The sequence below is a fragment of the Pristiophorus japonicus genome, chromosome 1 (assembly GCF_044704955.1).
Source record: "Pristiophorus japonicus isolate sPriJap1 chromosome 1, sPriJap1.hap1, whole genome shotgun sequence".
NCBI lineage: Eukaryota > Metazoa > Chordata > Chondrichthyes > Pristiophoridae > Pristiophorus > Pristiophorus japonicus.
In genome coordinates this window covers 482,198,755-482,215,156 of record NC_091977.1, presented here as the reverse complement: position 1 = coordinate 482,215,156, position 16,402 = coordinate 482,198,755, and the positions used below count along the sequence as shown (strand labels likewise).

The 16,402-nt window shown below is 45.1% G+C and overlaps 1 protein-coding gene across 1 annotated transcript in view; it reads right to left on the bottom strand.

The window, feature by feature from the left end:
• c1h1orf35 (chromosome 1 C1orf35 homolog) overlaps positions 1–16,402 on the bottom strand; it is a 69,201-nt gene that overhangs the window by 11,838 nt on the left and 40,961 nt on the right. Inside the window, exons 5-6 of the mRNA XM_070894900.1 lie at positions 15,767–15,839; positions 11,878–11,960 (exon numbers count right to left, since the gene is read on the bottom strand). Of these exons, the coding sequence (XP_070751001.1) occupies positions 11,878–11,960; positions 15,767–15,839 (156 nt within the window). The remainder of the gene's footprint in view (positions 1–11,877; positions 11,961–15,766; positions 15,840–16,402) is intronic.

Below are 16,402 nucleotides of genomic sequence, written 5' to 3'. Positions count from 1 at the left end.
TTTTTTCTATTTTTCCAGGATGTCACCTTTGTCAGTAATCCCCTATTACCTTTATAACTCTCTGTCCCTTCCTGACCCACTCTGCTTATTTTTACCCAGGAAACATAGCAGACAATTTTCACAAATATTGACCAGGATAACTCCTCTTTAAATAGTGCCACGAGATGTTTTACGTCAACTCGAGAGGGCAGACAAGGCTTTGGTTTATCAATAAGAATAAAACCGGACGGACCATCCAGCATCGGTTACCGACACGACAACAGCACATCCAGCCCAGTCAGCCCTGCAAAGTCCTCCTCACAAACATCTCAGGATTTGTGCCAAAATTTGAGGTGTCCCACAGATTAGTCAAGCAACAGCCTAACAAAATCATACTCACAGAATCATACCTTTCAGCCAATGTCCCAGACTCCTCCATCACCATCCTGGGTATGTCAGGGGTGGTGTCAGTGGTATACAGTCGGGAGGGAGTGGCCCTGGGAGTCCTCAACATCGACTCCGGACCCCATGAAGTGTCATGGCTTCTGGTAGAGCATGGCGCAAAGAAACCTCCTGCTGATTACCACCTACCGCCATCCCTTCAGTTGATAAATCAGTACTCCTCAATGTTGAACACTACTTGGAGGAAGCACAGAGTAGTAAGGGCACAGAGTGTACTCTGCGTGGGGACTTCAATGTCCATCACCAAGAGTGGCTCGGTAGCACCACTACTGACTGAGCCCTGAAAGACTTAGCTGTCAGACTGGACCTGCAGCAGGTGGGAAAGAGAACCAACAAGAGAGAAAAACATCATTGATCTTCTCGTCCTCACCAATCTACCTGTTGCAGATGCATCCATGACAGCATTGGTAGCAGTGACCACCATACAGTCCTTGTGGAGACCAAGACCCATCTTTGCACTGAGGACACCCTCCATCGTGTTGTGTGACACTACCACCGTGCTAAATTGGATAGATTCAGAACAGATCTGGCAGCTCAAAACTGGGCATCCATGAGGCACTATGGGCCATCAGCAGCAGAATTGTATTCCACCACAATCTGTAACTTCATGGCCCAGCATATCCCACACTCTACCATTACCATCAAGCCAGGGGACCAACCCTGGTTCAATGCTTGCCAGGAGCAGCACCAGGTGTACCTAAAAATATGATGCCAACCTGGGGAAGCTGCAACACAGGACTACATGCATACAAACAGCTGAAGCAGCAAGCTAAAGACAGAGCTAAGCAATCCCACAATTAACAGACCAGATCAAAGTTCTGTAGTTCTGCCGCTAATGGCAGTGGAACATTAAACAACTCATTGGAGGAGGCTCCTTGAATATCCCCCTCCTCACTGATGGCTGAGCCCAGCACATGAATGCAAAAGACAAGGCTGAAGCATTTGCAACCATCTTCAGCCAGAAGTGCCGAGTCAATGATCCATATCAGTCTCCTCCAAAGATCCCCAACCATCACACAAGCCAGAATTCAGCCAATTCGATTCACTCCACGTGGTATCAAGAAACGGCTGAGCGCACTGGATACAGCAAAAGCTTTGGGTCCCAACAACATGCCGCCTGTCGTGCTGAAGACTTGCACGCTAGAACTAACCGTAACTTTAGCCAAGCTGTTCCAGTACAGCTGCAACAATGGCATCAACTGGCAGTAAGGTGGCAGGTGGAGTATAATGTAGGGAAATATGAGGTTATTAACTTTGGTAGAAAGAATAGAAAAAGAGAATGCTTTGTAAATGGTGTAAAGAGAGATTTGAGTGTCCTTGTGCAAGAAACACAGAAAGCTAGCACGCAGGTACAGTGAGCAATAAGGAAGGCAAATGGCATGTTGTCCTTTATTGCAAGGGGATTGGAGTATAAGAGTAAGGAAGTCTTGCTACAACTGTACAGGGCAATGGTGAGACCACACCTGGCGTACTGTGCAAAATTTTGGTCTCCTTATCTAAGGAAGGATATACTTGCCTTGGAGGCGGTACAACGGAGGTTCACTAGATTAATTCCTGGGATGAGAGAGCTGTCTTACGATGCGAGATTGTGTAGAATGGGCCAATGCTCTCTGGAGTTTAGAAAAATGAGAGGTGATCTCATTGAAACATACAAGATTCTGAAGGGGATTGACAGGGTAGATGCTGAGAGGTTGTTTCCCCTGCATGGAGTGTCCAGAACTAGGGGTCACAGTCTCAGGATAAGAGGAAGGCCATCTAAGACGAGGAGGAATTTCTTCACTCAGAGGGTTGTGAATCTTTGGAATTCTCTGCCTCAGACGGCTGTGGATGCTGAGTCTCTGAATATATTCAAGGCAGAGATAGATAAGATTTTTGGAGTCATGGGGAATCAAGAGATATGGAGATCGGGCAGGAAAGTGGAGTTGAGGTCGATGATCAGCCATTATCTTACTGAATGGCAGAGCAGGCTCGATGGGTTGTAGGGCCTACTCCTGCTCCTATTTCTTATGTTCTAATGTAGAAAACTGCCTAGGTATGTCCTATCCACAAAAAGCAGGACGAATGCAATCCATCTTTTACTTCCCCATCAGCCTACTCTCGATCAGCAAAGTGATGGAAGGTGTCATCGAGAGTGCTACCAAGTGGCACATACTCATTAATAACTTGCTCACCGATGCCCAGTTTGGATGCCGCCAGGTCCACTCAGCTCCAGACCTCATTACAGCCGTGGTCCAAATATGGACAAAAGAGCTAAATTCCAGAGGTGAGGCGAGAGTGACTGCCCTTGACATCAAGGTAGCATTTGAACGAGTGTGGCATCAAGGAGTCCTACTAAAATTGAAGTCAATGGGAATCAGGGGAAAAACTCTCCACTAGCTAGAGTCATACCTAGCACAAAGGAAGATGATTGTGGTTGTTGGAGGTCAATCATCACAGCACCAGGACATTGCTGCGGGAGTTCGTCAGGGCAGTGTCTGAGGCCCAACCATCTTCAGCTGCTTTATCAATGACCTTGCTCCACCATAAGGTCAGAAGTGGGGATGTTCGTTGATGATTGCACAGTGCTCAGTTCCATTAGCAACTCCTCATATAATGAAGTAGTCCTGCCCACATGCAGCAATAGCTGGACAACATTCAGGCTTGGGCTGATAAGCGGCAAGTAACATTCGCACCACATAAGTACCAAGCAATGACCATCACCAACAAGCAAGAGTCTAACCACTACTCCTTGGCATTCAATGGCATTAAAGGGAAAATAGATTAAAGGGTAAGACAGTTGAAAAGCAGTGGCAGACATTTAAGGAACTATTTCATAACTGTCAGCAAAGATATATTCCACGAGAAAGAAAGACTCTAAGAGAAGGATGAACCATCCGGTGCTAACCAAGGAAGTTTAGGATGGTATCAAATTGAAAACAAAGGCATATAATGTTGCAAAATTTAGTGGTAGGCCAGAGGATTGGGAAATCTTTAGAAATCAGCAAAGGACAACTAAAGAACAGGAGAAAAGTAGATAGATTGATAGTAAACGAAAAAGAAATATAAAAACAGACAGCAAGAGCTTCTACAGGTATATAAAAAGGAAGAGAATAGCTAAAGTAAACGTTGGTCATTTAGACGATGAGACTGGGGAATTAATAAAGGGAAGCGGCAGGGACTTTGAACACATATTTTGTATCTGTCTTCATGGAAGAAGACACTAAAAGCATCCCAATAATAATAATCAAGGGGCTATAGGGAGGGGGGAAAATTAAAACAGTCACTACCTGGAGGAAAAGTACTAGGTAAACTAATGTGATTAAAGGTGGAGAAGTCCCCTGGCCCTGATGGCCTGCATCCTAGGGTCTTAAAAGAAGTGGCTACAGAGATAGTGAATGCATTGGTTGTAATCTACCAAAATTCCCTGGATTCTGGAGAGGCCGAAAGTAAACAAAGTAGTAAAAAATCGAAATGTGGCATCACAGGCAAGTGATTGGCTGGTGGATTGGTGAAACGTAGAAACATAGGAACATAGAAAAATAGGTGCAGGAGTAGGCCATTCGGCCCTTCGAGCCTGCACCACCATTCAATAAGATCATGGCTGATCATTCCCTCAGTACCCCTTTCCTGCTTCCTTTCCATATCCCTTGATCCCCTTAGCCATAAGGGCCAGATCTAACTCCCTCTTGAATATAGCCAATGAACTGGCATCAACAACTCTCTGCGGCAGGGAATTCCACAAGTTAACAACTCTCTGAGTGAAGAAGTTTCTCCTCATCTCAGTCCTAAATGGCCTACCCCTTATCCTAAGACTGTGTCCCCTGGTTCTGGACTTCCCCCACATCGAGAACATTCTACCCGCATCTAACCTGTCCCGTCCCGTCAGAATCTTATATGTTTCTATGAGATCCCCTCTCATCCGTCTAAACTCCAATGTATAAAGGCCTAGTTGATCCAGTCTGAGTATTTTATCTTTTTCTTTGCTTATCAGTAGGAAACCTTTGGATTGTTGCCAAATTAAGTTAATTTAAGGGTTAAGTCATAGCAGGAGAGCCCAGACCTGTGTCATGCTCCCCCTGTGCCATGTGGGAAATCAGGGACACAGACTACTATGTATGTGAGAAGTGTATCCAGCTGCAGCTCCTGTCAGACCGCATTGCGGCACTGGAGCTGCACATGGATTCACTCTGGAGCATCCGCGCTGCTGAGGATGTCGTGAATAGCACGTTTAGTGAGTTGGTCACACCGCAGATAAAGATTACAAAGGCAGACCATCAGGCAGAGCAGGAGTAGGAAGGCAGTGCAGGAGTCCCCTGTGGTCATCTCCCTCCAAAACAGATATAGCACTTTGGATCCTGTTGGGGGAGATGGCTCATCAGGGGAAGGCAGCAGCAACCAAGCTCATGGCACCATGGGTGGCTCTGCTGCACAGGAGGGTAGGAAAAAGAGTGGGAGAGCTATAGTGGTAGGGGATTCTATTGTAAGGGGAATAGTTGGACGTTTCTGCGGCTGCAATCGAGATTCTATGATGGTATGTTGCCTCCCTGGTGCAAGGGTCAAGGATGTCTCGGAGCGGCTGCAGGGCATTCTGGAGGGGGAGGGTGAACAGCCAGTCGTTGTGGTGCATATAGGTACCAACGATATAATTTAAAAAACGAGATGAGGTCTGACAAGCTGAATTTAGGGAGCTAGGAGTTAAACTTAAAAAGTAGGACCTCAAAGGTAGTAATCTCAGGATTGCTACCAGTGCCACATGCTAGTCAGAAAGATGAATACGTGGCTTGAGGAATGGTGCAAGAGGGAGGTATTCAAATTCCTGGGACATTGGAACCGGTTCTGGGGAAGGTGGGACCAGTATACACCGGATGGTCTGCATCTGCATCTGCATATGTCCTAGGGGGAATGTTTGCTAGTGCTGTTGGGGAGGGTTTAAACTAATATGGCAGGGGGATGGGAATCTATGCAGCGAGACAGAGGAAAGTAAAATGGGGGCAGAAGCAAAAGGTCGAAAGGAGATAAGGAAAAGTGAAGGGCAGAGAAATCAAAGGCAAAAATCAAAAAGGGCCATATTACAATATAATTCTAAAAGGACACAGAGTGTTAAAAAAATAAGCCTGAAGGCTGTGTCTCAATGCAAGGAGCATTTGTAATAAGGTGGATGAATTAACTGCGCAGCTAGCTGTTAATGGATATAATGTAATTGGGATTACGGAGACATGGCTCCAGGGTGACCAAGGCTGGGAACTCAACATCCAGGGGTATTCAATATTCAGGAAGGATAGATTGAAAGTAAAAGGAGGTGGGGCAGCGTTGCTGGTTAAAGAGGAGATTAACGCAATAGTAAGGAAGGACATTAGCTTGAATGATGTGGAATCTGTATGGGTAGAGTTGCGGAACACCAAAGGGCAGAAAACGCTAGTGGGAGTTGTGTACAGACCACCAAACAGTAGTAGTGAGGTTGGGGATGGCATCAAACATGAAATTAGGGATGCATGCAATAAAGGTACAGCAGTTATCATGGGTGACTTTATCTACATATAGATTAGGCTAAAACAAACTGGTAGCAATGTGGTGGAGGAGGATTTACTGGAGTGTATTAGGGATGGTTTTCTAGATCAATATGTTGAGGAACCAACTAGAGAGCTGGTCATCTTAGACTGGGTGTTGTGTAATGAGAGGATTAATTAGCAATCTTGTTGTGCGAGGCCCCTTGGGGAAGAGTGATCATAACATGGTAGAATTCATTATTAAGATGGAGAGTGACACTGTTAATTCAGAGACTAGGGTCCTGAACTTAAAGAAAGGTAACTTCGATGGTATGAGACGTGAAGTGGCAAATTATACTTAAAGGGTTGACGGTGGATAGGCAATGGCAGACATTTAAAAATCACATGGATGAACTTCAACAATTGTTTACGCCTGTCTGGCATAAAAATAAAACGGGGAAGGTGGCTCAACCGTGGCAAACAAGGGAAATTAGGGAGTGTGCTAAATCCAAGGAAGTGGCATATAAATTGGCCAGAAAAAGCAGCAAACCTGAGGACTGGGAGAAATTTAGAATTCAGCAGAGGAGGATAAAGGGTTTAATTAGGAGGGGGAAAATTGAGTATGAGAGTAAGCTTGCAGGGAACATAAAAACTGACTGCAAAAGCTTCTATAGATATGTGATGAGAAAACGATTAGTGAAGACAAATATAGGTCCCTTGCAGTCAGAATCAGGTGAATTTATAATGGGGGAACAAAGAAATAGCAGACCAATTGAACAAATACTTTGGTTCTGTCTTCACTAAGGATGACACAAATAACCTTCCGGAAATACTAGGGGACCGAAGGTCTAGCGAGAAGGAGGAACTGAAGGAAATCCTTATTAGTCAGGAAACTGGGTTAGGGAAATTGATGGGATTGAAGGTTGATAAATCCCCAAGGCCTGATAATCTGCATCCCAGAGTACTTAAGGAATTGGCCCTAGAAATAGTGGATGCATTGGTGGTCATTTTCCAACATTCTATCAACTCTGGATCAGTTCCTATCGATTGGAGGGTAACTAATGTAACCCCACTTTTTAAGAAAGGAGGGAGAGATAACAGGAACTATAGACCGGTTAGCCTGACATCGGTAGTGGGGAAAATGTTGGAATCAATTATTAAAGATATAATAGCTGCGCATTTGGAAAGCAGTGACAGGATCGGTCCAACTCAGCATGGATTTATGAAAGGGAAATCATGCTCGACATATCTTCTAGAATTTTTTCACGATGTAACTAGTAGAGTGCACAAGGGAGAACTAGTGGATGTGGTGTATTTGGACTTTCAAAGGCTTTTGACAAGGTCGCACACAAGAGATTAGTGTGCAAAATTAAAGCTGATGATATCGGGGGTAATGTATTGACGTGGATAGAGAACTGGTTGGCAGATAGGAAGCAAAGAGTAGGAATAAACGGGTCCTTTTCAGAATGGCAGGAAGTAACTAGTGCGGTACCGCAAAGTTCAGTGCTGGGACCACAACTATTTACAATATATATTAATGATTTAGATGAAGGAATTGAATGTAATAACTCCAAGTTTGCAGATGACACTAAGCTGGGTGGCAGTGTGAGCTGTGAGGAGAATGCTAAGAGGCTGCAGGGTAACTTGGACAGGTTAAATGAGTGGGCAAATGCATAGCAGATGCAGTATAATGTAAATAAATGTGAGGTTATGCACTTTGGTGGCAAAAACAGGAAGGCAGATTATCTAAATGGTACCAGATTAGGAAAAGGGAAGGTGCAACGAGACCTGGGTGTCATGGTACATCAGTCATTGAAAGTTGACATGCAGGTACAGCAGGCAGTGAAGAAGCCAAAAGGCCCGTTGGCCTTCATAGCTAGGGGATTTGAATATAGCAGCAGGGAGGTCTTACTGCAGTTGTACAGGGCCTTGGTGAGGCCACACCTTGAATACTGTGTACAGTTTTGGTCTCCTAATCTGAGGAAGGACATTCTTGCTATTGAGGGAGTGCAGCGAAGGTTCACCAGACTGACTCCCGGGATGGCAGGACTGACATATGACGAAAGACTGGATCGACTAGGCTCATATTCACTGGAATTTAGAAGAATGAGAGGGGATCTCATCGATACATATAAAATTCTGACGGGATTGGACAGGTTAGATGCAGGAAGAATGTTCCCGATGTTGGCGAAGTCTCGAACCAGGGGTCACAGTCTAAGGATAAGGGGTAAGCCATTTAGGACCGAGATGAGGAGAACTTCTTCACTCAGAATTGTGAACCTATAGAATTCTCTACTACAGAAAGTTGTTGAGGCCAGTTCGTTAGATATATTCAATCGGGAGTTAGATGTGGCCCTTACGGCTAAAGGGATCAAGGGGTATGGAGAGAAAGCAGGAATGGGGTATTGAAGTTGCATGATCAGCCATGATCATATTGAATGGTGGTGCAGGCTCAAAGGACCGAATGGCCTACTCCTGCAACTATTTTCTATGTTTCTTTGTCCCAGAGGATTGGAAAACCGCAAATGTAACGCCCCTATTCACGGAAGGAGGGAGACAGAAAGCAGGAATCTATAGACCAGTTAGCCTAACATCGGTCATTGGACTTCATTATTAAGGAAGCAATAGCAAGACATTTAGAAAATCATTATACAATTCAGCAGAGGTTTTATGAAAGGGAAATCATGTTTCACAAATTTGCTAGGATTCTTTAAGGTTGTAACGAGCAGGGTGGATAAGGGGGAAACAGTACATTTATGTGCATTTAAATTTCCTGAAGGCATTCGATAAGATGCTACATAAAAGGTTACTACAGAAGAGCTCACAGGGTTGGGGGTAATATATTAGCATAGATAGAGGATTGGCTAACTAACAGAAAACAGAGAGTCAGGAAATATGGGTCATTTTCGGGTTGACAAACTGTAACTAGCGGGGTGCCACAGGGATCAGTACTATGGCCTCAACTATTTACAATCTATACAAATGACTTGGATGAAGGGACCGAGTGTAAAGGAACCAAATTTGATGATGGTACAAAGATAGGTGAGAAAGCTAGTTGACAAATAATCTGCAAAGGGATATGGATAGGTTAAGTGAGTGGGCAAAAATTTGGCAGATGGAGTATAATGCGAAATTATGAGGTTATCCACTTTGGTAGGAAGAATAAAAAAGCAAATTATTTAAATGGTGAGAGACTACAAAATGCTGCAGTACAGAGAAATTTGAGGCTCCTTGTACATGAAACACGAAAAGTTAGCTTGCAGGTACAGCAAGTAATTAGGAAGGCAAATGGAATGTTGGCCTTTATTACAAAGGAGATGGAGAATAATAGTAGGGAAGTCCTGCTACAACTGTACAGTGCATTGGTGAGACCACACCTGGAGTACTGCATGCAGTTTTGGTTGGGAGGGATATACTTGCATTGGAGGCGTTCAGAAAAGGTTCACTAGGTTGATTCATGAGATGAAGGGGTTGTCATATGAAGAAAGGTTGAGCAGGTTGGGCCTATACACATTGGAGGTTAGAAGAATGAGAGGTGATCTTATTGAAATATACAAGATTCTGAGGGGGCTGGACAGGGTAGATGCAGAGGGGATGTTTCCCCTCGTGGAGGAATCTAGAACTAGGGGGCATAGTTTCAGAATAACGAGTGGCACATTTAAAACAGAGATGAGGAGGAATTTCTTCTCTCAGAGGGTCGTGAATCTTTGGAATTCTCTACCTGACAGTTGTTGAGGCTGGGTCATTGAATATATTTAAGTTAGAGATAGACAGATTTTTGAACGATCGGAGAGTCAAGGGTTATGAGGAGCGGGCAGGAAAATGGAGTTGAGGCCAAGATCAGATCGGCCATGATCTTATTGAATGGCGGGGCAGGCTCGAGGGGCCAAATGGCCTACTCCTGCTCCTATTTCTTATATTCTTATTACCATTGCCAAATACCCTTCCATCAATGTCCTGGGGGAGGGGGGGAGGGGGTCACCATTGACCAGAAGCATAACTGGACCAGCCACATAAATACTGTGGCAACAAGAGCAGGTCAGAGGCTGGGTATTCTGCGGTGAGTGTCTCACCTCCTGACTCCGCAAAGCCTTTCCACCATCTACAAGGAACAAGTCACTTGCCACTTGCTTGGACGAGTGCAGCTCCAACAATACTCAAGAAGCTCGACACCATCCAGGACAAAGAGCCCACTTGATTGGCACCCCATCCACCACCTTCAACGTTCATTCTCTCCACCACCAGCGCACCGTGGCTACAGTGTGTACCATCTACAAGATGCACTGTAGCAACTTGCCAAGGCTTCTTCGGCGGTAGCACCTCCCAAACGCGCAACCTCTATCCCTCAGAAGGACAAGGGCCGCAGGTGAATGGGAGCATCATCACCTGCAAGTTCCCCTCCAAGTTACACACCATCCTGACTTGGAAGTAAATCGCCATTCCTTTGCTAGAACATCCACCTCAACAGCACTGTGGGTGTACCTTCACCACACGGACTGCAGGGGTTCAAGAAGACAACTCACGACCACCTTCTCAAGGGCAATTAAGGATGGACAATAAATGCTGGCATTGCCAGCTACGCCCACATCCTATTAATGAATTTTAAAAAAATCTTATTCAAAAGACCACAGCGCCAACAATGCAATACTTCTTCACTTGTTCACTGTACTGGGACTTGAACTGTCCTCCGTGATAAGAGTGCCATTACTGAGCGAAGGCTACCTGAGGTGACCAGCAGACAATACATTCTAATTGGCTACACTAACAAAGATGCCATGAACCATTTCTGTAGACATTGTCACTTCTGTCTGGTAATGACCACAGGATTCAGGTGAGCATATGCATAGCTGTCATGCTGCTGTGCAGTGTAGGACTGGAACACAGTGAGAGTAATGGTCAGCTGTGGCCTGAAACTTGGTTCCATCTCCTTCCAGGCATGTTGCAACATTGACCTACGAGTGCTGGGTTGCTCTGTTAGGTGGCTGCAGTCTCATAATTTTCACCTTGGATTTTCTTTCTCTTCATTTTTGCCCGACTCTTCTCCGTCCTCCTGCCCCTTCAGCAGGCTGCTAACAAGTTGATGGCTGAGCCTTGCCGCCACTCCACCCCCCCCACCTCAAAAACAGTCCCCTTTAATTGCCTTGTCCCTTTACAATTGCACGCAATTTTCTGCTCCTACCACTAGAGGGTTCTCTGCAACCATCTCAATGAAGCGATGCAAATGAGCTGAAAATGGAGTGCAAACAGTGCACTTTCATTAGAGCTTTTTAGGTTTAAACCACACAAACAGCAGAACATAGGTACACAAGTAGGCTATCGAGCCCCTCGTGCCTGCATCATCTTTCAATTAAATCATTGCTTATCTGTACCTTAACTTCATTTACCCACCTTTTGAGACATATCCCTTCATAACCCTTACCTTAACATAATTATTTATCTCAGTTTTGAAAGCCAGGCGCGTTCACAACCCGATATTTTTTTGGGTGGGGGGGGGGAAAAGAGAGAGATTGGGGGTAAGGGAGAGATTTTCGCTATTGTATGTGTGCGCGACAAAGTACTTCCCGATTTCACTCCTGAATAGCCTGGCTCTAAATTAAAGATTATGCTCTCTTGTTCTGGATTCCTCCAGAAAAAGAAACCTTTTATAATTTTTAAACACCTTCTAAACTCAAGGGAGTATAACCCAAGTTTATGCAACCTGTCCTCACAAGTTAACACTTTAAACCCCAGTATCATTCTGGTGAATCTGCACTGCACCCTCTGCCAGGCCAATATATTCTTCCTGAGGTGCGGTGCCCAAAACTGTATGCAGAACTCCAGATAGAGTCTGACCAAGGCACTGTACACTTTAAGCATAACCTCCTCCGCTTTGTATTCCATTACAGCGACTTCAAGAGGAGTCGAAGAGAAATGGCAAATAACACAGCAACCCTGACCACTGGTCAGCTGTTGGCCATCTCTGGCCTCTTACCTCGTGGTCTCGGGCTCTCTGCTCTCCCTCTCTGGTTTCCGCTTCTGGCTCGATGGCTCGCCAATGTCATCAGCGTTGTGGTGCTGTAACGAGAGAGGAAATGATGTGGATACTGGAGGTAAATAGAAACCCGAGAATGCTAGAAATAAACAGTAGGTCTGCTGACAATACAGATAATAAGGCAGGTTGAATGTTTCGGGCTGAAGTCCTGTGCCAGAATTCTGCTAATCAAATATTCTCCCAGGTGTTGTCAGATCTGCCATCCATTTGCAGCACTTTCCTGCTTTCATTTCTGATTGGTCTCATAGCTATGTACATTCCGTGAGAACAATAACGCTACTGAAATGCATCAGACAGGTGAACAGTGCGATTTATTTCAGGGCTGCCATCTTGCAGATACTCCCACAGTTCCCAGGAAAGTGAGCTTCTGTATGACAGTGTTCGGTGGGGGACCCTCCCCAGCCATTACCAGCAATCCCTGCAGAAACTCCTGAAAATATTGGTACAGTCCTGGGGACCCCCTACAAATACTGGCACAGCCCTCCTGGGGACCTCCTGAAAATACTGGCACAGTCCTGGGGTCACGCACCCGGGAACCGTGTGTAACTACCGACACACTCCCTAGGAGCCCCCGCCAGTGTCGGCACACTCCCCGAAACCTCCTGCCAGTATCGGCACGCTGGCAAGGACCTTCTGCAAGTATCGGGACATTCCCTAGGAGCCCAGGCACGCTCCGAGACTCCATGTCTTCATTTCCCAAAGCCGCCACCGCAAACATTAGTGTGTACCGAAATGTAACACCAGCAAATCAACAAACACAGAAACATGATGGGAGTGGGGTCGATGATTATAGGGATCCTCTCAAAATCCCTACGAACTCCTTATGTTCTTGAGGCCCTAATTTGAAAACCGATGTCCTCTGGAGACAGGGATAGTTTAACATTATAAATGCGGAACTTTGACTGACTCCCTTTCACATATTCAGCTGTTAAATAATCAATGGTCGCTAATACACCAATGAGAGAATCCGGCATTCTATTGACCGGACACAAAAGAAACAGGAGTAGGATATTCGGCCCCTCGAGCCTGTACCTTCATTCAATCAGGTCATGCTGATCTGTAGCTCAACTCCATTTATCCACATTTGATCTATATCCCTTCATACCCTTGCCTAACAAAAATCTATTGATTTTAGTCTTGAATCTCCAATTATCCCAGCGTTCACAGCCTTTTGGGGAGAGAGCATTCCAGATTTCCAATAACAGGTGTATGAAAAAGTGTTTCCTGATTTCACTCTTGAATGGCCTGGCACTAATGTAATATTGGTTGTAAAATCCCAGCCTCACCAGGTGTGCACGCGCATGCGCCAAAAAACATCTTTTCCGATCTGTCAAGATATCTCTTGACAGATCTTCCGCATCCCCGCAGCAAGGACATTTGCGTAGGTGAGAGCGAGCTATTTTCCCCATCTCGTGCCCAGCGAATGTCCTTGAAACTTTTATGCCTGGTAAAACAGGCATAAATCTCCGGGGCCTGATAGTGTGCATCCCAGAGTAATTAAGGAAGTGGCCTAGAAATAGTGGATGCATTGGTGATTTTCCAACAGTCTATCAACTCTGGATCAGTTCCTATGGACTGGAGGGTAGCTAATGTAACCCCACTTTTAAAAAAATGAGGGAGAGAGAAAACAGGTAATTATAGACCGGTTAGCCTGACATCAGTAGTGGGGAAAATGTTGGAATCAATTATTAAAGATGAAATAGCAGTGCATTTGGAAAGCAGTGACAGGATCGGTCCAAGTCAGCATGGATTTATGAAAGGGAAATCATGCTTGACAAATCTCCTGGAATTTTTTGAGGATGTAAATAGTAGAGTGAACAAGGGAGAACCAGTGGATGTGATGTATTTGGACTTTCAAAAGGCTTTTGACAAGGTGCCACACAAGAGATTGGTGTGCAAAATCAAAGCACATGGTATTGGGGGTAATGTACTGACATGGATAGAGAACTGGTTGGCAGACAGGAAGCAGAGAGTCGGGATAAACGGGCCCTTTTCAGAATGGCAGGCAGTGAATAGTGGGGTACTGCAGGGCTCAGTGCTTTACAATATACATTAATGATTTAGATGAAGGAATTGAGTGTGATATCTCCAAGTTTGTAGATAACACTAAACTGGGTGGCGGTGAGCTGTGAGGAGGACGCTAAAAGGCTGCAGGGTGAACTGGACAGGTTAGGTGAGTGGGCAAATGCATGGCAGATGCAGTGTAATGTGGATAAATGTGAGGTTATCCACTTTGGGGCAAAAACACAAAGACAGAATATTATCTGAATGGCAGCAGATTCGGAAAAGGGGATGTGCAATGAGACCTGGGTGTCATGATTCATCAGTCATTGAAAGTTGGCATGCAGGTGCTGAAGGAGGCAAATGGTATGTTGGCCTTCATAGCCAGGGGATTTGAGTATAGGGGTAGGGAGGTTTTACTGCAGTTGTGCAGGGTCTTGGTGAGGCCTCACCTGGAATAGTGTGTTCAGTTTTAGTCTCCTAATCTGAGGAAAGACGTTCTTGCTATTGAGTGAGTGCAGCAAAGATTCACCAGACTGATTCCTGGGATGGCTGGACTGACATATGAGGGGAGAGTGGATCAATTGGTACTTTATACATTGGAGTTTAGAAGGATGAGAGGGGATCTCATAGAAACATATAAAATTCTGACGGGACTGGACAGGTTAGATGCGGGAAGAATGTTCCCGATGTTGGCGAAGTCCAGAACCATGGGACACAGTCTTAGGATAAGGGGTAGGCCATTTAGGACTGAGATGAGGACAAACTTCTTCACTCAGAGTTGTTAACCTGTGGAATTCCCTACCGCAGAGAGTTGTTGATGCCAGTTCACTGGATATATTCAAGAGGGAGTTAGATATGGCCCTTACGGCTAAAGGGATCAAGGGGTATGGTAAAAAAGCAGGAAAGGGGTACTGAGAGAATGATCAGCCATGATCTTATTGAATGGTGGTGCAGGCTCGAAGGGCCGAATGGCCTACTCCTGCATCTATTTTCTATGTTTCACCACTGTAAGAGTTTTAAAACATATAAAAATTAAATGTTATCACTAATCTTTATATTAAAAATCCTGTCCATTCAGCCAAGTTTATTTTTAACCCTCTTAAAACATATTTAAAAACATCAAAAAAAAATTAAAAACATTTCTAAAACATTTAATTTAATTTCAAATAATTTTAAATATGTGAGGTGTTTTTTTTTTTAAATTATGTTGTGTTTGGGTGTTTTAGGGATTTTTCTCATTGATAGTAATGGGAACTCGGAGAAACGGAGTTCCCATTACTATCAATGAGAATACTGCACCGTGATTGGTTGTCCAGGCCCATGTGATTCCAGCTTGGACTTGCATACCTCGAAGACAGGGGCGCGCTGCGATGCGTGTGGAAAGAAGGCCTCCAAGCAGAACTGAAGGCGCCTCCGGGACCACCAGGTACATTCGTAGAAAAATTTTGGGTCGGAGGCGTTCGTCCAAAGGAAGCCTCCAACCGGAATTTCAGGGCCATTATGTCCTCTTGTTCTGGAATCCCCCACCAGTGGGGAATAGTTTCTCTGTATCCACCCTATCGAATCCTTCATCAGGTTAAACCAGTTGATTAGATCACCCCTCCCGCAAGGAAATACAAGCCAAGTTTATGCAACCTTTCCTCAATTTAACCCTTTCAACCTTGATATAATTTCGATGAATCTGCACAATAGACCTTCCAAGGCCAGTATATCCTTCCTGAGGTCTGACCAAGGATCCATGCAACTGAAGCATAACGTTCTCACTTTTGTAATCCAGACCCCCAATCCCGACTTAAATTTGATTGAACGATGTGCTGTTTCCTACCGTAAAAATAGCCAGCCCGAGCTTAGCCGCCTCACGGTCCTCTCTGGTCAACATTATCCTCGGAGTGGTCCCACTGCAAGAAAATAGGCTGGTTAATCAGATGCCTGCTCTCCCTTGCTAGTTCCTTATTTCACTTCAAAGATTACAAGTCTCCCCACTTTCCCCCTGGGCGTCCATGGACTGGGCACCAAAGGCACTGCCAGGTAGCTTGCTCGCAGGCCTCTTCCAGGGCCACTCTACATCAGCTGTAAGGCATAAGAGTAGAGCGTCCCTCTGTGCTGTAAACTGACACTTGCATAGCGATGGGACTAGGATCCAGAGGGGTTTGGAGGTTGGAGGGGAGAAGAAATTAAACCTCCAGATGCAATCACATTTCAGAACAGCACGCTAGCTGACACGCTACAAGTTGTGCCAGCTCAATCTCCTTGGCAACAAGCTTTATATCAGCAGGATGGATCGAAAAGACTCTCTCCTTCCTGCTGTTGTCCTCCTCACTGATGTGGAATGGGAGGGGAGAGGTAAGCCTGCAGAGTCAGAGTTCTATCCTCACAGAGACTTTGCAATTACTGAGACCAGCTACAGTACAGAGTTTGTACATCAGAACCCCTTCCCCTACGATTGGTTCCCACCCTCTCC